The sequence below is a fragment of the Vanacampus margaritifer genome, chromosome 12, assembly GCF_051991255.1.
Source record: "Vanacampus margaritifer isolate UIUO_Vmar chromosome 12, RoL_Vmar_1.0, whole genome shotgun sequence".
Lineage (NCBI taxonomy): Eukaryota > Metazoa > Chordata > Actinopteri > Syngnathiformes > Syngnathidae > Vanacampus > Vanacampus margaritifer.
Genome location: NC_135443.1, coordinates 9381548 through 9404116, shown reverse-complemented (window position 1 = coordinate 9404116; position 22569 = coordinate 9381548). Strand labels below are relative to the sequence as shown.

The window sequence follows — 22569 nt, the reverse complement described above, 5'->3', positions numbered from 1 at the left end:
GGTGAAAACAAACGGTGTATTATTTTTGCCTGTAACTATCATACAAACTAGGCAGATTGTTATAGTAGTCAAACGACATTTCATCACATTTTCAAATAAAAAAGAATCCTCACAAATCAAATTACAACAATCATATCTTTGCAAAGTCAAATGCTTTTTAATAAGTCGAGAGCTTCCTTTCAACGAGTAAGACAGCCATTGTAGCTTGGAATTGTCCGTTGGACGTTTTTGTGCAGTCCACGTCATCACTGGGATGTGTTGCACTGTTGCATGCTGACACTGTCAATTTTGGACTTGTTTACTGGTCTATTGTGCTATAAATAAAAAAATGCTGTAGGATATATGTGTCTATAGACAGACAGTCACACAAACAGACAGTATGAAGGTGACATTCATAACGAAAACCATGTTGGATTCTCCTCAAAATTTATGACAAGTGCAGAGTGAAAACATACTAATCATAATATGAAATTATTAGAATGAAAGTCAAGATATATTTTTAATTCTATTCACATCTTAACTTTAGTTCTCCCATGATGCCTCATAGACACAAAACATTATGTCCCTTATCTCCCCCAAAAAACATAACTGATTGATTGTTACAAAAATTTATGAGTAGGCCTACATTGTGTAGACGTGTTATAACTGTAGTCTCAAAAGATTAGAATGAAATTCATAATATTTGTGAGGAAGCACTAGAGCTAAAAGACAACAGAATAAAAGGAGGAAAAAAGATAAAAGGGAACAAAATAAACAGCTAAAAGACATTGATAAAAAGGAGCTATAGCTAAAGGACAGTAAGATAAATAAAAATAGACCTAAATTTACAGAGTAAAACAAATCATTTAATATTGTTTCTCATTAAGTTTTCTCTCTTTGTCATTGTGCGTAGTTGAACTTGTCACATTCCAGCATCCCTTGTTCATGCCATTGATTGAAAAGTCTCAAAGACTCTCTTATTGCCTGTTGTTTTACCTGTCAAATTCCCCATTACAGTGAGCAGGGCTCACAAGAATCTACTCCAATCAATTACTTTGTTTGGCAGAGTAACCAGATGTTAGGATTATTATAATTAAACAGGCCTGCAAAAGTGTAAATAATTGGATGTAAACATGCAAAGATGCCACCTTCATGGTTTCTGATGAGATTACTATCTTTATTATGAGCAATTCTACAATGTTACACAAAGTTGATATGAAGGTTGCTTAAAGGTGACACAGAGGTCACATACTACTAGGCAGGAATTTGAGAACAAAATTCCGGTTCGGTGAGTTCCTTGGGATCCTCATTACAGTTGGACGTGAGGATGGAGCAGGCATCACAACTGCAGCTTAATGCAATGGGGTACTTGACCACGGGGTCCACGCCTGGAAGGCAGTCAGACAGCTCTAACTGTTGGTGGCGCACATGCGCATACGTACACACTTGAGGCTCTTCGCTGGGGAAGGCGGAGAAGATAGGGTACTGCATGGAAGAGAACCAATACAACATTTTTAAGTTATGCAGTTGTCTATGGAGAGGAACGTCAGGGAGCCTTACCTCAGTGGCGCAGTATCCAGAGCAAATGGTCGTTTCCACAAGGTGGCATGAAAGACATCCTTCTTTCTCCAGACTCACGTTTTTGCTGGCCAGGTGACATCCTGGCAGCTTATTGGATGCTAAACATAATGCCAACAGAATTACACAATAACACAACAATGCTGTACAGCGCACTCATGGCTATTATTGATAGGGTGACCTGCAAGTTTCACCAAGAGGGCCTCAAAAATGGTTCTCTTTTTTTTCTTTCATTAGTCTACCCACAACCCTAAAATGCCTAAATCAGATCAATAAATACTATATTAAATATAACCCATTTAGTAGTAGAAGTAGTCAGTCACTATAGGCTTATTAAAAAGTTGCCCAAAGGACCAAACTAAACACTACGTTAAGAAAGTCAGAGTATGTTCATTTGTCACAAACAAATAACAGTTTCTCCTCATATACATTTCTCAAAACATTACAAATAAAATTAACAAATGCATCAATACAAGAACAAGGCTTTCTACATACAAACAAAACAAACAAAAAAACTCTTATTATTTAGTAGAATAATTTTCAATTGTCAAACTCTCTAAATCTCATATACCATTGTAGACAACTTTACAGCAGAAATCATTCTGGTCCTCTTTTATTGTTACTGTTTATCATATTAAGGTTATATCCCTTTAATTCAAAGTCCAATTCATTCCAAACCCCTTTCATTTGTTAACCAAGTGTCACTGATGACAACATGAATCTTACTGTATGGTTGTAAAAAGTCCTTGATTTGTTCAAAGTTTGTATAGATGCTTGAGCTATTAATATGCCTAATAAAAAAATATATATTTATATTTCCTTTAATTTATTAAACATACAGTAGCAATGACAGTTATATTTGTAATTACTGTATGTAAATATGTGTCTGGGTCAACATTAGTCTCAAAATCATATTATTTATATTCGGTTGACTTAAAAAAAAATAATGTAATGTTTAAGTAATTATCTGATGGTGTATTAATTTAGTTAATTTTTGTATTTGTATTAATATTTACTTTTTTATTTATTTATTTGTGTATTTAATAATTGAAATCATCCATACAAGCAAATCATTTTAAAATACAGTATTTCAACTGTAAGTGGATTTAGCTATTAAATAAAAATCAAGCCAAAGTGAAATCAGTTTATCCAGTACGGTGCAGTGTTCATATTTAAATAGGCCCTGGGCCACTTTATAGAGGAAAAGTTGGACCCTAAAGAAAAAAGGGGTAAGAAAATGGGTAACAACCCTCGCAACCCTACACAATGAAACAACACAACACACCACAAAAATCCATACAAAACAAGACTACACCTGCAAGGTGCATCCACCAAACACCGTAGAAGGCCAAAAACAAGGTCCGCATCTGAAGGGCCATGACTCCACAGAACTACACAGCAAACAAGACCACATTGTAACAAATGTCACCCACACAGTCTACAAGACAATAATCCATCCACTTTTGGCAATTTATCCTAATTCGGGTCAAAGGTGAGATGGAGCCGATTGCAGCTGACTTTAGGCGAGAGGCGGGGAAACCCCTGGACTGATTGACAGCCAGTAATAGTTAATCACTTAACCTGTCGTAAGATGCCTAATGAGAAAATTAATTGGTAGTCAGTGCTGGCCAATGCTAGGAGGAAACAAGCAGAAATATTTTCATGGCATCGTGTACTCATTGACATTATACAGAGAGTATGAAACAAGCATGGCTTACCTGTATGTGTCCTGTGCATTTGGTGGTGACCTTGTCCTTTTTATAAGCTCTGGAACACTCGAGCACCTGCCTTTTTGCCTTGGCTTGATGCCCTTTTGACCATGTTTTGTGTTCGCACGTTTGTGTGCGCATGTTCACGTACATGTGTGTACAGTCCGACAGGTAATCTCTTGGATTGTTTTTTTGTCAAAAAAGAGCCAAGTTCAGGTAGTGTTAAATGGTCTATCCTTCTAGAATGATGTGAGTAGGATCAATGTATGTTTATATGTTTTATTAGATATTACAAAAAAATAATAATGCTAGGTTGTCTACCTTTGGATTTTGGACAGCGAGTAAGACAGAGAAAGAAAGGCTGTCATTGTCATGTCATTGTTATGATTCAGAAACAAACCAGAAAGGTCAATCTACTCCTGAGTGGGATTTACTCACCTGACGGCCTTTGCTCAGATGGCAACATAGATCTGCTTTCATTGATTACCAGAAGGCTTGCTTCTTTGGGATTTAATGTGGATTACAGTAATGGGATGGATGGACCATGCATATAATCACTTAATTCCTTTTCCTCCATACATCATTTGATATCTTTTTCCACTTTCCATCTCACAGTTGCGTCTCTCTTTAGCTCCTTCTCCACTCTCTTCCATTTTGTCATCCAACACGAGACCTTTTTCCATCCATAAAACCATCAATTTCCTTCCGCTTATCCGGGGTCCACTTTCTTCCGCTTACCCGGAAGAGAACATCTACCTACCCTGCGACTGGGTGGCGACCAATCCAGGGTGTAGTATATATATATATATATATATATATATATAGTGTAATATATATATATATACTGTATATATATATATATATATATATATATTATTTATATATTTATATATATATTATTTATATATTTATATATATGTATATATAAATATTTATATATTTTTATTTTTTTTACAACACTAAATACTATTGTGACGACAGCATGATTGCATTTGCATCCGTTTGAGTTTAGTGTGTCAAATGAGATGTGTGCACTTGAAATCCAGTAAACAACACCACACGGTGCTAAGTAGCGGGCCTCAGGGTCACGTGATCCATTGGCCGTACAGACGTTGCAGCGCGCTGCATTGCACGCCGACGTAATACCCACAAACGCCTGCAGAGTTGTAGTTTCCAATAAAAGGGTCCTAACAGCGCCTGGGCGCGTGTTAAGTTAATAGCCTTGAGGAATTCCTATTACTTTTGGAAGATTTGTTTTGTAAGATTGGGATATCTTTAATGGTTTCAAACGGAAATGGTAACTTATCAGGAGTGATTCCGGTTCGATGGGAAGGTTTTGAACCGCTCGCTGGAAAGTGACCATTGTTGTAATCAGGTCGGGGCTGTTATTATTTCTTCTTGCTGACCTTCTTAACTTCCCACAGCTTCGCAGCAGGAATAGAGCGCATCTATTTTGAGTGTCATGAAAGAAATGTCAAGGTAAGTCAAATTATGAAGTCTTATCTCCCAGTAGTGCGCATTTTATTCGTGCTAGCAGTAAAAAAAAAGAATAGGCTAAAAGCTAGCGTTAGCATAGCTAACTGTCATAACAAGGCCTGTAGCCATCGATTGTTGGCTAGGCCGTTACACTGTGTTTTATCTAACTATTGTTTTAATGGCGCAACGCGGTGAAGCGGTTTCACTTGAAAACCTACTTGGACAAAATGTCAACTGTTGGAATCTGTCTGAAATGTGCTTAACAAGTCATTTCCACCGTAACAGGAAGCTAACGTTTATGCTCATGCTAAACGAGCCCGCTCTCGTTCCAACCTGTTAGCGAGCTCTTTGCTAACGCTCGCTCGCCAAAAGCGACTTCTGAATTGTAAATTTGAAATTTTCAGCATCGTTGGAATACGTGATGTTTGAATGTATCGTTATGGATAGTACATATTATTTTGGCATTAATAGCTGCTTCACCGTAAAGTGTGCTGCAGCTTGGCGAAATTGTAAATACACCTAATGTGTTTTATAGTAAACTGCGAGTTTAATCAGCTGTGCTTGTTTCATTGGAGTGATAGTTTAGTTGTATCGTCTCATATATAAGTGTCATGTAAAAGGAAAGTTTTATGATAGGCAGTGGATATTTTGCCGGGACCGGCAACCCTCCTGCTGGCGTTATTTTGCCGTGAACGGCTCTGATTGGTAAATCGCCGGACCGAGTCATGCACTGGGGTGGTTCCTGCCTCGTTTCACCCCACTTGTGTCTTTATGAATCATTTACAAATCCTGATTGGCTGCAAGAAATTGTATTGGGAACAAAAGTACTGAGTGGTATTCAAACCCATGACCCAAGACTTTTGGGCTGACAGCTCTAACGTCTATTCCACAAATTGGAACACATTCACTGGTAAAGAGTTTGTACTTGTAGTTCTTGTGTGATTTACGGTCAAATAGCGCTAGGTGGCGAGTTGACGGTAATGGAAAAATAACCACTTATCCTCATCAACCCTGCTTTACGACAAACTCATCTATCTGCAGATAGTTTTGTCTTAAGTGCTACACTACACTTGCGTTCCAACTTTGTCAATTCATTAAAATTGGAAATCATATTAGTTTGTGTCAGTGTTTATTTTGACGTGACCGACAACTTTCCTGTTAGTGTTATGTTGACGTGAATTGCTCTGATCAGTCAATCGCCGGAGTGAGGAATTCTTGGTTTGCCATGAACGATATTTTCCCTTGATTAGAGTAGGTTGGTAGTGAATACTGCCTGGTTATTTTAGCGTGATGTGTAGGCAGTCATGTTATGATTCAACTGGCTTCCAGATCAACTAGTTCTCGATTCAGCAATGTCAGGCCAGTCGTTTTTGTTTTTCCAGTTTGCAGATTCGTCACAAGCGACAAAAAAAAAGTATTAACATGGTGTGGGAAACACTGTAGCTTATATGCTACTGTTCAAGGACATCAACACCCATGGAAAATACAGAGACTTAGAATAATGTAGACATTCTTATTCTTATCATTTGGCTAAATGTTTTTTGTTGTATTTTTATAGAAATATTTGCTTTATGTTACTTTGCAGCAATATGCCGGGAGGGCAGCAGCCGCAGAAGCACTATGGCATTACATCTGCCATTAGCCTTGCACCCCCAAGAGAAATAGACCAACAGTACACCAAGAAGCTCTGCGATGCTATGAAGCCATTTGGAGTGTTTGAAGATGAAGAGGAATTAAATCACAGGTATGCATTCTATTTACATTTCTTGAATCTCTATTTGTAAGAGTCCATCTGTTGCGGAGTTCATCTTGTTTTTGAGTTGCTGCTCTGTTCAATTCAATGGGATGGGGGAATTGGATCTAAAGAATTTAATATAATGACTAGGGATGCACGATAATGCTATTTTCAACCCATACGATAAACCAATGATTCAGAAAGTGCCGAAGTTGGTAACCAATAAGTAAGCCGATAATTGTTTGCAAAATTAACTTAACTACTTTACTATACTTTCAACTCCTACTATAAGTTTTGGGAAGAGAAAGAGAGGGTCAGCTAGACGGGAAAGCAAGCAGTCCATTTCAAGCAGGCTTATCAGTCAAAGTCACTTCGATATTGCTTCATGTACAAAAAGTGAAAAGCCCATTGTTTAAAAAAAATAGAGGTGTCCACAATACAGTATAAACGTGTTATGTTAATACGTGTTAAATAGTTATTTTTCCAAACAGGACAGTAAAGAAAGCCCACACTGGCGACTGCCATGTCGCCATGATGCATCTTCTGTGAACACGAGGTCGTGCTCATTATGACGTCACAAATTTACGACACTACCATAGGAGAGGGGAGGGGCCATAATTATCGGCATATTTCTTTATTATCTGGTCTATCAAATTGGTCGAGAATTGACGATAATTATCGACCACCGATATTATCTCGCATCCCTAATAATGACATTTTATTCTCTTTTCAGACTTGCTGTTCTGGGAAAATTGAATAACTTTGTCAAAGAATGGATCGCAGAGATCAGCGAATTAAAGGTGGGTTGGATGCCTCTTTTGCTCTGGTGATTTAATGTGCATTGTCTTAAAAAAAAAAAGTACCAAGTTGGCCACAAGGACAACATAAGTACCAAGGGCCTCTTTTAAAAATAGCTTACCAGTGATTGCATACTGTGACTTAGCAAGAGGATTTACATCCAAAGAAGAATGTTTACATATATTTTTTAAATTCAACACGCTACACTTTTGACCTGTACCAAATATTCACCGTAATCACACTGTCAGAATCTAATATCAGCCCATGCCTACCGATAAGAATACTAGAGGTCTCATCTTTTTGTTTGTTTGTCGTCTGCAGGTGTGTGATGGTACCGTAATTAGTCTGGTATTTGTTTGAGATTGTCCAGTTAAGTCTAGTTCAGTGACGTACGTCACTCGGTGTACAGTGGGCATAATGCGCTCCAGAAAACATTTTTGCTGTTAAAGGAAAAATAATTTCTGTTGTCTTTTTCAACAGAACCTTCCACCCTCAGCTATAAGCAGCGTTGGGGGCAAAATATTTACATTTGGTTCATATCGTCTTGGAGTGCACACGAAAGGTATGTCAAGTCGCACCCATTATAGCATGCTTAGTTTTCACTTTTTTCTTTTTTTCTTTTTTTTTTTTGGGTATGCTTTGAGGAATAAGCGGAAAGCAGTCATTATTGGGCCATGCACAGACAAATGTGTCACTGGCTGCTTTTTTTTTAAACAACACCGAAGAAAAAGATAAAGCTTAGAAAGAAATAGTATGCCAAAGGCATTGGATAAATGAAACATGTACGGAAAAGAGCATGGTGCCTACATGGAAATGGGGGGGGGGCTTATTTATGTTCTGGGGCTGCTTTGCTACATCTGTAATGAAGGTAAATACCATTTCAATGTGCTAAGAATCTTCTATAGATATATATTTCACATTACATATGTACATATACAAACATTCACATTGGTAGCTAAAAATTAAAATTTTAGACTAAGAAGAGCATGTTTATGTACACCGTTTATTATTCATTTTTCATGTACAATTAATACCTTTAAAAACATATTTTCCCACTTGCTATCAACTGAAGATAACATCACCCTTGTTGAGGAATTAGGTAACGACCAATCATGGCTTGGTTTGCCAGACCAAACCCAGAAAACAGGTGAGCCGTGATTGGTGTTGACCTATTTCTTCAGCACAGGTGATGTCATCTTCAGTTGACAGCAAGTGGGGAAAATGTGTTTTTTTAGACAAAATATTATCTTCTTAATAGGGGTGCACCAATCAAAATTTTCTGGCCAATTACCGATCTCTGATCTTTTAAAAAAGTCTCACCTGCCAATCCCGATTTTTGCATACACCTTCAGTGTTCCAATCTTATTTTATTGGAAAACAATATCCGTGAAATAATACAAACGGTTTGTTTTAACTGCAAATTAAGTAGCTCTCTGAAATAAAAATGAAAATCCTATTCATCAGAAGAGGACAGTGGCTGACTTTTTCAGACCTCTGAGGAGGGAGATGAGATCGGTGGATAAGATCGGTTTATATTTAAGGGATCGGCCGATCACCGATCCCCCAAAACTAAGGAAATCGGGGCCGATATATCGGCCGGCCGATCGATCGGTGCACCCCTACTTCTTAATGTTGAAATAGCTTGAGTCAAGTATCCCTTTGACAAATTACTTGGAATAAATGGCACTGATCAAAGATTGGTGCTCATTGCAGGAGCTGATATTGATGCCCTGTGTGTGGCTCCTCGTCATGTAGAAAGGAGTGACTTTTTTCAATCTTTCTTTGAGAAATTTAAGCAGCATGAAGAGATTAAGGACTTGAGGGTAAGTCTTGCCGAATTTTGTCTTTGTTTTACAAATGTAATGTCAGTGGGCTCATATTCTGCAAATGCACAAGTGCTATCAGGCTTAACCCTTATGTTTGTTTGTTATATGGTACTTGGTGTTAGCCTAGTAACACAATTGCCTTAAGTAATGTTTGAATGTTTCGGAAACAAGGAAAAATCTCGCCCTGGATGACTTGGAATCTACACAGATTCACACAATTTTTATTAAGCACATTGTTTTATTTTGTATTCTTTTCAAGAGAACAGTAAAACATCATTTGATGCACAAATGATAAATGTAGGGGTGCACATAAACATTTTTGGCATGGTTCTCAAATGAGCACCAGAGGATGATGTTTGGTGTGTTTTTTTTAACCAACCTCAGGGATGGATTTAGATTTAAGCCTGGTAGGTACACACATAAGGATTTTTTAAATCTTAAAATATATAAATATATATATATATATATATATATATATATATATATATTAAAAAATCTTTGTCAGACCCCACACACAAAATTAGGAGATGTCGGCTTCCCCCACTTGCATGAAGATTGTCTTTGTGTGTACCCCAACTTTAAGGCACATCTAGACACGATTTATCGTTAATGTGTTGTCATTTTAATTTAACAGAATAAACTATTTTTTTTTTACACTTTTTATTTCCTATTTACAACAATAAAATCATACCAGGGCTGCACAATGGCACCTTATGAAAATACAATTTACTACTAGAGATGCATAATGCATCTCAGTGTGGCGCATGTGCAGTTTAACAACTTTTTCCATTTATTGTTAAAATAAACATTTTCAAATTATGATTGTGATTATTTTTTTAATGTCCATAGGACTAACCGTAAAACCGCGTTTTTTTCTACAATACTATAATCGTACACCAAAATCTGAACCCGTTGCACTCCTTAATTGCCAAGTGTACCATGTTTGCACTTTGTTAGAATCAGTTTGTGATAATGACTTTCTTGTCGTTTCTTTAAGGCTGTCGAGGATGCTTTTGTTCCTGTTATAAAATTCAAATTTGATGGAATAGAGGTAAGTTACTTAAAGACAAAAGTAAAACTGAATTTGAACATTCTACTAATAATTTATGTATATATATATATATATATATATATGTATATTATTTATTTATATATGTATATTATTTATTTATATATGTATATTATTTATTTATATATATATATATATATATATATATATATATATATATATATATATATATTGGTGTCCTGCTGTATTGTTCTTTTGTTCTTGACAGAATTTTTTTAAATATGAAAATTCTGATAAATAGTTGAGGAAATTCATTTCAAATTGATTGGCAGCTCTGGATGCCCACCTGTGGTTATAGATGACATCAGTCACTCGCCTGTACTGAACTAAATCATCGTCACAGGACTCTGACATACGGCTGCTCTCCCTCTCAAACACGTCGTGACGTGAATGATTGTGTGCGAGAGAAAATGGTCACTCACTCTTGTTAATAAGGGACATTAAATATAAAATTTTATATTGTTCATATCTGCGTCATCAAGGATATTGCACAACACAAAACTGTATTTGAAGTCACAAAAACTTTTAGAAGGGTTAGAATTTGGGCGATTAAAAAAATAAGGTTTATGGGTGTTTTTGTACAGTGCATTAATACCCTTTTGTTTTTTACTTTTCTCTGTTTCTTATCAGATTGACCTGCTTTTTGCCAGACTGGCGTTGCAATCCATTCCAGACAACCTAGACCTCCGGGGGGATTCCATCCTAAGAAATCTAGACATTCGTTGCATTCGAAGTCTTAATGGTAAACCACATGAATATGCTTAGCCATTAACCTGATTAACCTTTGTCGTTGGCTGAATTCTGATGTATCGTAAAATCCTGTGGATAACACACACCTGATTGTAATATAGTGCATCAAAAATTAAAGGATACATGCTTGAACAGACAGTTCCAACCTCAAAGTTGTAGCATAAAGAGGAAGCCAATTTCAAAATTTGTGTATTTTTTGGGGCACTTTTGTTAAGCAAAAACATGGAGTATCTCAGAAGCTTGAGCCAATTTGGAAAAAACAATGGCACTTTCAGACTCAGTAACATCAAAATACACTAAAATAAACAAGTTTGTTAACCAGTATTATCCGAGTGAATAAATATAAATGAATAAAGATTAAATATATACGAGTAAACTGAAAATACTTTCCAATCCAGGTTAAAAACGATGCTCTTTTCCAGAGGTAGGCACGTCAATGAATTTTGAGTGTCCATTATTTGGCAATTGTCAGTAGTTGGGACACCCTTCCGTCATCGTCAATATTTCAAGCTCAATTGCACTGTAGTCATCATTCCGTCATTCGTTATTGCTCAGCCAAATGAGTGTCTGTCAATGTTTCCGTCATTTGAAGTGGGCGTTTGTCAATGCGCCGTCATTCGTCAATCCATCAGAAAAATGGGGGACGGATTGACGATTACATTGACGAACGAAAACCCCCTTCCGTCAATGCTTACTTCATCAATTTCAAAAGTTTCCTGTCAATCGACAATCAACAAAATGGGCGTCCGTCATTGACGAACCTTCTGTCAATATTGATGGAACGCCCACCTCTGTCTCTCTCTTTGTCTCTCTCTCTCTCTGTCTGCCTGTCTCTGTCGCGCTCTGCGTCCGTCTCCTCTCTCTTTCTATCTGATGAAGCGACTATTAAAACAATGCTTTTATGGGTATCTGCTGCCCCCTATACTTAGCTATTTCTTTTCTCTTTTGTGATTACAGGTTGTCGAGTGACTGATGAAATACTGTACTTAGTGCCAAACAAAGAAAACTTCAGGTTGACCTTGCGAGCCATCAAACTTTGGGCAAAACGTAAGATTGGATTGTCAGGTTGTCTGTGGAATCTTTATTTGTATGCCAGATTCTTTGCCATATTTTTACTCCATTGCATGCATTTTGTCTATTGTAGAGCTGACCACTTGAATTCTGTATTAGTAGTAGTGATAGACTGCTATGCTTTTTTCAGGGCCGATTCTGATACCAGTTAGTAGTCAAGGAGGCCGATAACAGATATTTGAAGGCGATATTCATTTGCGGGAAAACTGGCACCAAACTTTTGAATAAAAACTCCCAAACACTTGACTTTGTTTAAATGCCTTGAAGCACATGTTTATTAAACAGCTCTTGTGATTCCCAACATGTTAAAAGTTTTCTTTCCTTAGAAAATAGACTAAAACTTGAAATTCTAACAAAAAGTGCAGGGAGCTCACAGGCTCAGCAGCATATCTTAATAGGTGAAATGAAAGCCTAAACAATTAATAATTCCCTTAAAGTTTACTGCAGTAAATACAGTAAAAAAAAATACAAAAAAGTAAAAATGTTGACTTTTCACTTTTAACTTATCTTTGTTTTAACGTTTCTAAAACAAGTCCATCCTATACAGCTACTTGCCAGCAGAGAAATAAAAATCTCATCAACACCACTGTGTTACGATGGGTCTTCTCTTCGTTACCTTTAGTGGGTGTTGCGTCATTCTTGTGCGTCCCATATGCAGTTGCCATCACCGCCACATTGTTTTTCTGTGGCAGCAGAAGTAGTAAAACAGCCATTATTGATGACTCTAAAATTTCCCAAGATCGGATTTGAACTTTGCGATTGTTTTCTTTTCATTTCTGCACCAGTTTATCATGTGACACACGCACATGCACTCACCCACTTTCGTACTTGTAAAAGATTTCTCAATATCAAGATCAAGATCAGCAGATTTAGCAAACTAGCAGCTAGTGGGGGTGTTAGCCTATGAGCAAACCGCTCCCTGTTGTCTACTGACAGGGGAGAGGCAGCTTCATTTATATAACACATTTAATTCACAAGGTTACTCACTCGGTATGCCTTACACCAGTGATTCCCAACCTTTATTGAGCCAAGGTGCCCATTTTAAGTTTGATTGATCTCATGACATTTTCTGGCATCGAATAGAACATCAAATCTATTTGTTCAGTCTGTCACTATAAATTGCTGGCATAGATTGATGAACAATGATGCATTATTTGTTATAAAATAAATAACTTTCTAAGCGATCAAGTTACATTTTATAATCTCTCGCAACCAGGGATTTATTAAAATTTCGGTGAAGTCTGTAACCTTGACTTACCTTTTTGTAACATATCTGCTCACTGGATCGTCTGCATTCGGCAGTGCTTTTTCTCCTCTCCCCAATGTGTGTAAGAGGAGAGAGAGCAGAGCAACATGCAGCGTTCACTGCTGATTGGCTGTTGCCCTCTGCACAAGCAACAAATCAGATGGTGCTGTGGGCGGGTCAGTGCTGGAGAGAGTGAAAATCACTCACAGCAGACAGGGAGGCACGCTGCAGCCACCAGAGCCAAACTAAGCCAGTTTCTAATTAAATATTCGTCGGGGGGGAAACGGATAGATGCCGATAATTGACAAAATTATCATAATCGGCCCATCCGAATCGGTTTAGCACTAAATTAGTAGTTTAATTTACAATTTATACAACAGGTCGTGGGATCTATTCCAACATGCTGGGCTTTCTGGGTGGAGTGTCATGGGCCATGCTTGTAGCAAGGACTTGCCAACTCTACCCTAATGCTGTTGCTGCCACCCTCGTCCACAAGTTCTTCTTGGTTTTCTCCAAATGGTAAGACTATTGTTGTTTCCATTTGCATAGAGCTGTTCCAACTTGCTGAACCAAATGTACCAGTATTTATTTATTGTGCCTGCCAGCCGGAGAAGTTCTGCTGCGCTCTACAATACATTACATTCACATGCCCACGTGAGTTAAGGCAGCGTTGGAGACTAATGGCGGCCACACAAAATATTGACGCTTTGGGCGTTCTCACATCAGGATGTACTCTTTTTCATTGTCAGCCATTTCTTCAGTGTCGTCCCATGAAAAAATACCATGAATTATCTACGGAAATGTGAGAGGTGTACTGAGGTGTGAGATACTGTATGTGTATAAATCATTTATGTATTTGTTTATTTATTTTGCAGGGAATGGCCAAACCCTGTCCTCTTGAAACAACCTGAGGACAGCAATCTGAACCTACCTGTATGGGATCCTAGAGTGAGTATAATTCTTGAATGGTGTTGCCACTTATTTGAGCCTGTATTCGTTTCTATTCTATCAACTTGTTCAAAATGCACTGGCTGCGTATGCACTGTGGATCAACTGTGGACCAGGTCCGTCGTACCGGAGCCCGCCGGACGAATAGACCTATTTTCTATTTTTGTCAGATGCCGCATCCATCAAATTGCAAATTAGCACATTGAGCGGGATAGGAAGACTGACATTTCAAAATAACAAATTTCGGTTACTGTTCAGAATAAAACACTCGCCAGATCATATTTCACAATCAGGTCAGCAAAACGTCATAATGGGCGGAGTCATGCCTGGAGTCAACAACCCAGGTGCTTATTCAAGGTTTAAACACCAGCAAACATGGATGAGGAGAGATTTAGAATGGAGGTGGAAAGCCACAAAATTATGTGACACGGCACATCCTTTTTATAAGGACAACCTAAAAAAGGATGCTGGATGGAACGTCATAGCAGAAGCTATGGGAGTGGACAGTGAGTTATTACTAGCGTGGTAAAAGAAAAAAAAAGTCAGGAAAAAAAGGTTCAATCAAAGGAAGTCCACTGCTTCTCTGTTGAGCACAGACTTTCTGTGTTGTCATTGTTTTTAATGCCACATTATCGCGCGTGATCACGCGAGACATCGTGGGAGGTTGTCAGTGATGGGGCTGCCAGACCGCGGCCGTTCCGCATTCAGTGTGAATTGGGCGTAACAATAGAAATGTCACACTGGGGCTGCATAAAATAATGGTAACCACCAACACCTCCACCTCCCAAATTCACTTGTTGATTACAGTAATTTCTGGACTATAAGCCGCACTAGCTATATTTGGGGAATACTCGTGTTTGTTACACATATAAGCCGCACCCGACTGTAAGCCGCAGGTGCTTTCATGTTCCCGCTACTTTCTTTTCCAAAATTATGGCGCAAATTATCTCGCTCTCGTTCTGTCTCTCCTACTGTATTTGGGCTCACTTGATTTGTTTTGCTCTGCCTGACACTCTTGCGCTTCCTTTTTAGTGCGCCCCCTTGTGATCTAATGGATAAGCCGCACCTTTACATTACCCGCAGGGTCGAATGAAAGTGGGAAAAAAAGTAGCAGCTTGTAGTCCACAAATTAATGTAGTTGGTCTCTGCTTTCTTTTTTTTCCTGCTTCTTTAGGTGAACCCATCTGACAGGTATCACCTGATGCCAATCATCACCCCAGCCTACCCCCAGCAAAACTCCACATACAATGTCTCCACATCAACACGAACCATTATGAGCGAGGAGTTTAAATATGGTAATCCGCAGTGGCAATTCATAACAAGATCACATAAGCTTCCTTTTTAATACATTATATAATCCTGGTTTGTCATTTACTTCTAATACAATCAGGTCTCAGCGTCACAGATGAGATCCTTCAGGGAAAAGCTGAATGGCCAAAGCTCTTTGAGCCACCCAACTTCTTCCAGAAATACAAGTAAGTGTTGAGTTACAATTAGGGTCCTCATTGAGAAGTTAAAGCTGCTCAACGCAAGAAATAGATAAGGTGTTAATCTATTGGGCACGTTTCTACATTGAGCAGCTTTAAAGCATCATGTCCTGAACATCAGAATTTATAGCATGCATTTTTAAATTTGTCACTTAGTGCCAAAATGAGTAAATAAATACATTCCCTCTGAACTGGAACTGAGCTAATGAAATATTTTATTTTTCATGTTGGTAAAGTTATGCTGTATGTAATGTGTAAGCTGTATAAGAATGGCATTGAGGCATCTAGTGTGTTTTTAGCTAAGCTCTACATGTTGTGTGATTTGTTCCACAGACATTACATCGTGTTGACAGCCAGTGCATCAACAGAAGAAAATCATTTAGAATGGTGAGTGCCATTTGTACACATTAAAAGTTTAGTGGGTACCTTGAAATAACGTGATTATACAAATTATATTATATGCCATTTACAGTCAAATCTTATTACTGAAGTCTAGCACAAATTGAATACTGACACTTCTTCATTTATTGTCCAGGAGGCCCTATTTAATTGCAGTTGCGGGGAGGCCTTCATTCATTGAACACATTTTTAGAATAATATCAAACAATTGTGCAGTAAAACTCCATCTATTGCAGGTTCTGCGTTTGCAGTCCTGTTATTATGCGTTGTTGTTAATTTTGTATTTTCACCATTTGCCAGCATTTTGCGGCGTTGTATTCCAAGAAAGTTCCTACATCTAGTGATTTAACCAATCAGAGAGCATCGCTATCATTTTGTCAGCTACTGACTTGCGGTTGGGTTCTGTCAGTAAACACAGCGCGCTGCTCACATTTTTTATCACTTCCGCGTTTTTCCTTCCTAAAAGCAAAACCAAAATTTGTTCTCCTGCAGGATTGGACTCGTTGAGTCAAAAATTCGAGTTTTGGTGGGAAACCTGGAGAGGAATGAGTATATTACTTTGGCACATGTCAATCCCCAGTCCTTTCCCGGATCCAAAGAAAACCGGAATGAGTGAGTGCTTTTATTTATTTATTTTAAATCCCCCACCTCCACCCCCTTAATGATGTTTATTTTTCCACAAATGTCTTGCAGGAATGACTTTGTGTCTATGTGGTTCATTGGGATCATTTTCAAGAAAGTGGAGAATGCGGAAAGTGTCAACATTGACCTTACATACGATATCCAGTCATTCACAGACACTGGTTGGTAGTCTCACAAACATATCTTGTTTGCATCAACTTGGCCTCTGCACTTGTCCTTGAAATCCATAACTGTTCATTTTAATTGTGCATGGCAATGATGAAGCTTTAACAGGTTCCGATAAGACTTTTTGGGTGGTGGCCTATCATGAATTGGCCTTCGTGTGACCTAATTGCTGCCCCTGTTTTCTCCAGTGTACAGACAAGCCAACAACATCAACATGCTGAAAGATGGGATGAAGATCGAAGCGACTCATGTGAAAAAGAAGCAGCTCCATCAGTACCTTCCTGCTGAATTAGTGCAGAAGAAGAAGAGGGTGAGCCTTTTTTTTTAAGACAAGGTGTCCTCTTCCATTCTTAGTTGCTCACTCACTTGATTGCCTCCTCCAGAGCATAGGAGAATTGAATCGCAGCTCGAACGGAGGGAGCTCAAAGAGGATCTCTCTGGACAGCAGTCACCTGGACAGCTCGAGAGACACGGACTCGGGGACTCCCTTCAACTCCCCCACCAGCAAACCCTCCAAGCCTACATCTGACACAGATGACGGGTAACAGAGCAAAAAAAATAAAAAATAAATTCCTTAAGTTATCTTTGGGATTTGTTTAAAATCCTCTTTTTGCTTGTTCATTGCCTTCGACGTGTGCTTGCTCGTTTTTCTTCTGTAGTGCCAGCTCTCCCAAGCAGCTATGCCTCGAGGTTTCCCCTGCAGCCAGCTCTGCATCGGCTACCAACGACGAGGCCACGTCCGCCCCTGTTCTTGGTTCTCGTGAGTCTTAATATTTCCAATCAAGTATATCTTATTCTCTGGCGAATATAAATGATGAAAATATAATTGTACAGTCCACACATTTATCTAAATAAACCTGTGTGTGTGTGTGTTCATCGTTCAGAGCCAGCAGACGTAGCAAATGCTCCTCCTCTTCCAGCCAGTAGCTCAGTTTCCACAACGGTAAGTGAGAATACGACGCCCAATGCTGCAAGCAGCCCCAAGGAGGAATCGGACAACCTGGAGGACTCTGTCAATGGAGCCGCCAAGAGACCACATTCTCCTGTGCAGGAAGACGTGGCCAAGAGGCACGCGGAGGTAAGGCTACATGAGGATACGTGTTGTGATTTGGTGTTTTGAGCTTAACTCTTGTTGTTGTTGTTGTTGTTGTTTTCTATAGCAGGTTGCGCCCAAGGATGATTCTACATTCAAAGAACCATTTCCACCATCGTCAGACACTCCTCGAGAAAAACAGATGGTAGATTTTTACTCGTTTGCCTTTTTTTTTTTTTCCTACCCAGCAGATTTAACATTATGGTTTTGCCTTTTCACAATTAGATTCCTCCCTCAGAATCAAAGGCTAAGCCCATTCCAACCGTAGATACAGCAAGAACACAGGTGACGCCTGCTCTCTGGGGACTTTGCTTTATAAAAAAGCACGATCTTGAGATAAATCTAGTTGTCTCTCTCCATCAGAGGCTTCCCAGCATGGAGTTGCCCGACGCATCTTCACCTCTGCCAGCCAGCAACAGCTGTCGTGTCGTGAAAAATTCCATCAAACTTGCCCTCAACCGCCACAAGTGAGTTTTAGACCACCATTCAGTCAGCTATGAAAATAATACATTAAACGGTTGATAATGTTTGGCATCTCCACTTGCGTCTCGTCTCTTTGGATGATTTGCAGCATCACACCTCCCAAGCCCCCAGTGTTTGAGACCACCCTAACCCCCGAGGTGCCTCCGGCCAGCCAAGAAAAGGGCATGCTCATTCCTGTTATCGGTTCCAGTGAGTTTTTCGCCTTCATCGCTACTAAACACTGAAGATGTGAATACATTGTTCCCTCGTTTATCGCGGGGGGGATATGTTCCAAAAACTACCCGACATAAGTGAAATCTAAAAAAGAGTTTGACTTTTTTCTTTTTCTTTCGTTTTGGGGCGGATTTACGACTCTATGAACCAGCCCACATGATCCTAAACACTTGATACACTTAATAAATTGAATTGTTAAAATGTGCAGTATAAATATGACTTCAGATATGATCGAAGCACCGCGCAAGCGCTTTACCACGGCAGCGGACGAGGACGGTTATTAACTATGTTCAAGTTTTTCTTTTTAACAGTTGGTTCGGTTCGTCACACGGTTTACCTTAAATAAAATCTCGTGTTGCAATGTCACCAAAAGCTACAATCTTGGTGGATGTATAAGCCTTTAGATCCTTCTTTGTAAAAAAAAAAAAAGGAACCGGATGTTGTCCAGACTTTCTTCTTCTTTGTCTTCTTCCACTATTAAAAATGTCGACATTAAAACGAAGTTAATTTTATCTGTCAGTTTTAAATTTAGTGTCAGTTTTAGTCCAGTTTAAATCAAGCTTGTTAGTTTTTATTATAGTTCGTCAACCTCATTCTGTTTTTATTTAGTCCATTTTTAGCTGACTATAAATCTAGCATTTTAGTCTAAGAATTTTTTTTTTTATTCGTCAATAACAACTGTCAACGCTTTAGTCTACTTTTAGTCAGGATAATCATTTTACCACAGTATTTTTTTTTTAATTTTTTGTTAGCAGATAATGTTCAACATTTTGGATCTAAAACTATTTCGCGTAAAAAATTCTCATCTTTTTGATGTAAAACAACTTGACAGACAATTAAAGTATATCAACAAGTGGCTACTATGGCTCCATGCTATCAGCTAGTAAATTAGCCAATATTAGTTAGCGGTCGGATTAACATTGTTGGAACTAGCTGGCCTCAAGTTTTGTGAACTTAAGAAATTATTTGTATTATTTATTTTGATTTAAATTTGATTGTGCAGCAGTGTAAAGAAAATGCTGTCACACTTTTCGTTTCCATTTGCTTTATGTTGTGTAGAAATGTTTTTCTTAATAAGCGGTTTAGAAAATGGATGGATGAATATTTACTGTAATTGTGACTTCACTACCGAGTTAGTGTAGGGTTCTAATCAAATTGACGTCACCGCTGTAGGAACGTGAGGTAGTTTTTTTGTTTAATTTGGCAATCAATGCTGAAGGGAATTAATCCGCTAGCCCATGAATTAACATGATTGCTTTTTTGTGTGCATATTTTCCTCTATAGAACACGTGTCGTCCAAACTCTCGACCCACTCGGTTGGCAGCTCCATCCCCACGTTAGTGAGCCGAGTAGCAGACCCTCTGAACGGAGCCGCCTCCAAGCGACCCCATTCGCCCTCCATGGAAGAGCAGGCCAAGAGGCTGAAAGAAACGGAGAAGGCCAGAATCCACATAGCGTGAACTCGGAAATCGCGTCTGGATTCATGAATGCACACAGGTGGGGTCTTTGTAGTGAGTCAGGTCCAACACACAGGTTGACTTCACACATTCAGATGGGCCAGTATTGGCGGGCACGTCGAAGGACAGACACCTCGCCTCCAGGTCTCCGGCAGTTAGAGAACTCCAGGAAATGGGTGATTTGGTAAATGTTGAGGTTGTCACGCACTCAGCAGCCAGAGTGCTTTTTACACAACACTCAATGAGATCTCAGAAAGCAACTGTTTTTTTTCACCTTTTTTTTTTAACGAACATCTCCCATTTTCCTTCTCTTATTTTGAGGTATGTTTTAAAACAAAAATACCCCAGACATTTGTCGACCTTCACCACACAGCTGATTTACGTTCATTTCCTTCGTCCCAAACAGAAATGTGTACAGTAAATGTTGATGTACATAACGTCTTTGTCTTAAGGAAGAAAAAAAAAAAAGCTAAGATCACTGTTAAGTCTTTTGATGCTTCTATTATAGTTTTATCTAAAAAAAAAAAAAAAAAAAAAAAAGGAAAGGAAAAAAAAAAGGTTTGTTTTTTTTCTTTGTGGCTTGTTCAAACGTTGATTCCGCCCCTAATGATTTTTTCGGGGGGGGGGGGGGGGGGGACACAAACACTAGTTTAGATAACGCGGCAATGATTTATTTGAAGGTTTGTTTGGATTTGACAGTAATCCCAACCATAGTTCTTTGGACCACAAGAACCACAGAAATGAATTCCAGGTTTGTATCAGTCTTTTAAGTGTGCGATTGTTGTTTTCCAAAAACGGGCCCAGCAGTGCTTTTCAAAGTGCTTGTTAGTCGGGAAAATCAAGCTTTCTGAGGTGATGAAATTGTTCAGCTCTGGGAGTAGCCAGTTTGTCATTTGCCACCAACTGAACAAAAACATGAGTTGCTTATATATAGATATATTATTTTTTTTTTTAATGGTTTGCTTCAACCTGAGGTTTGATGGTGCGCTAAACAAAACAAAGTGACTGTGTTGCTCCTAACGCTGCACTGCACTCAGTCACCATCCTGGCTGGCCTTTTAGGCGTTCGGAGGGCTACACACTCAACCGCTTCATAGCGCCCCGATCTGGAGCTACCTTTTGACTTCCTTGCCAGTGAAGCAAAGGTTTGTGGTGCTTGGTGAAATCTGGTTCAAAGCTTTGCGATTTGTTGTGCTAGATTTGTGCGTGTGTGTGTGTGCGTGCATGCGTGTGGTTGACTGTGTGCGTGCACGTGCATGCGTGCGTGTATGCTTGCATCTATGGTTGTTTTGGACAGAGACAAAATTCCCTTTGTTTTGGGTAATAACCCTTTGCGCCTCCTGTGGAGGTTCTTAAGGCATCAGGAGACTTTTTCTTTTTTCTTTCCCCCTTTCCAACACACCATCACAATCTTACGCTGGGTGAATTACAGCATAAAAGGTGATGTGAATAACTTGTGCTGCTGCATTTGTAAACCAACAAGGAGCCTTCTTCCTCGGAGCAAGTACTGCTTTGACACTGGCTCGTTTTCCAGCATCAGATTCTCATTCCCCAGAATGTACAGAGGCTTTTTTTTTGTTTTCCCCCCAACAAAATATCACATGCTTCATTAATGGGGTTTTTCTTAAGAATTAATTTATATTTGCATATTTGTACCATTTGATTTTTTTTAAATGGAATTCATATTAGGTAGGTATTTTTTGAACAAAAAAAAAACTGCACCACTCTGTTTCAGACAACTGTTTTTGCTGTTCAGAAACATTTAACAAAAAAGGTCATTTAGATGTTAGTTTCTAAAATGTATTGAAAGGGTATTTTTGTATGTGTTACCACGTCATTTAAATGAATCTGTACAACCATTAAACCCCCAAAAATGATTCCAATGTCTCTGTCTTATTTCTATTTAGGTCCCAAGTTAAAATTTTGTGGATATGGATATTTTTGATGATAGTGACTTTACATAATCGTCTCATATTGCTATTTGCACTACAGTATTTTGGTCTATCGCTAGGTGGCGGTAATGCACAAGAAGTTTTTATTTTGCATGTGGAGTTGATATAATAGAAGTAGACTACTGTACTGGACAGTACTTAATTAGATCTTATTATTATCTTATTATTTCCACTTTAAGTTTTTTGTTTGTTTGTTTCCGGATATACTTTACTCATTGAGTCATTTTTAGCAGCAAAAGTCCAGAACTAATTTGGTAACTTCATTGTTTTTCATGTACAATTAAGACTTTTAAAAACACATTTTGCCACTTGACAAAAATAAGACAAAATATCTTTCTGTTGAAAATGGCTCAATGAGTCAAGTCAATACATCTACATTCAGTGGTCTCAATGTGTTTGCTATAAATTACCTCCTCCCTTACAATGGTGACAAAGATTGCGGTTTTCTCCAAAGTTTGGACACATTCATACTTATTCGTCAATTTGGATTCCAA

At 38.6% G+C, this 22569-nt stretch overlaps 2 protein-coding genes across 5 annotated transcripts; one reads left to right on the top strand and one right to left on the bottom strand.

The window, feature by feature from the left end:
- Positions 1-1216: 1216 nt before the first annotated feature.
- LOC144061348 (gonadotropin subunit beta-2-like) lies at positions 1217-2941 on the bottom strand. Its single transcript, XM_077581716.1, has 3 exons — positions 2873-2941; positions 1540-1658; positions 1217-1464 (listed from the first exon to the last, which is right to left on the bottom strand). The coding sequence occupies exons 1-3, from the start codon at positions 2934-2936 to the stop codon at positions 1234-1236; spliced, it is 414 nt and encodes a 137-aa protein (XP_077437842.1). The 5' UTR covers positions 2937-2941; the 3' UTR covers positions 1217-1233.
- Positions 2942-4410: 1469 nt separating this feature from the next.
- papolg (poly(A) polymerase gamma) lies at positions 4411-20602 on the top strand. Of its 4 annotated transcripts, none has more exons than XM_077582357.1 (24): positions 4411-4745; positions 6328-6486; positions 7211-7277; positions 7756-7837; positions 8989-9098; positions 10099-10152; positions 10801-10912; positions 11878-11967; positions 13618-13756; positions 14113-14185; positions 15360-15480; positions 15576-15660; positions 16006-16059; positions 16564-16683; positions 16765-16874; positions 17067-17188; positions 17262-17419; positions 17538-17638; positions 17763-17956; positions 18042-18116; positions 18197-18256; positions 18335-18438; positions 18543-18643; positions 19952-20602. In XM_077582357.1, exons 1-24 carry the CDS (start codon positions 4729-4731, stop codon positions 20125-20127), a joined length of 2484 nt encoding a protein of 827 aa, XP_077438483.1. In that variant the 5' UTR covers positions 4411-4728; the 3' UTR covers positions 20128-20602. The 4 variants fall into 4 exon arrangements, with proteins under 4 accessions (XP_077438483.1, XP_077438482.1, XP_077438484.1 ...); XM_077582356.1 differs by having other exon boundaries at positions 18039-18116; XM_077582358.1 differs by lacking the exons at positions 14113-14185; positions 15360-15480; positions 15576-15660; ... (10 more) ...; positions 18543-18643; positions 19952-20602 and having other exon boundaries at positions 13618-13760.
- The last annotated feature ends 1967 nt before the right edge of the window (positions 20603-22569 follow it).

What these genes read in the sequence shown, in the direction of transcription:
- LOC144061348 (XM_077581716.1), bottom strand. Translation starts at nt 2,936, where the DNA reads ATGGCCCTTCAGATGCGGACCTTGTTTTTGGCCTTCTACGGTGTTTGG. An exon ending in TTGGTGGATGCACCTTGCAG is followed by an intron (nt 1,659 to 2,872) that starts GTGTAGTCTTGT and finishes CATTATGTTTAG; the next exon opens with CATCCAATAAGCTGCCAGGA. An exon ending in CTGGATACTGCGCCACTGAG is followed by an intron (nt 1,465 to 1,539) that starts GTAAGGCTCCCT and finishes TCTTCCATGCAG; the next exon opens with TACCCTATCTTCTCCGCCTT.
- papolg (XM_077582356.1), top strand. An exon ending in AAGAGATTAAGGACTTGAGG is followed by an intron (nt 9,099 to 10,098) that starts GTAAGTCTTGCC and finishes CGTTTCTTTAAG; the next exon opens with GCTGTCGAGGATGCTTTTGT. An exon ending in TTGCATTCGAAGTCTTAATG is followed by an intron (nt 10,913 to 11,877) that starts GTAAACCACATG and finishes TTGTGATTACAG; the next exon opens with GTTGTCGAGTGACTGATGAA.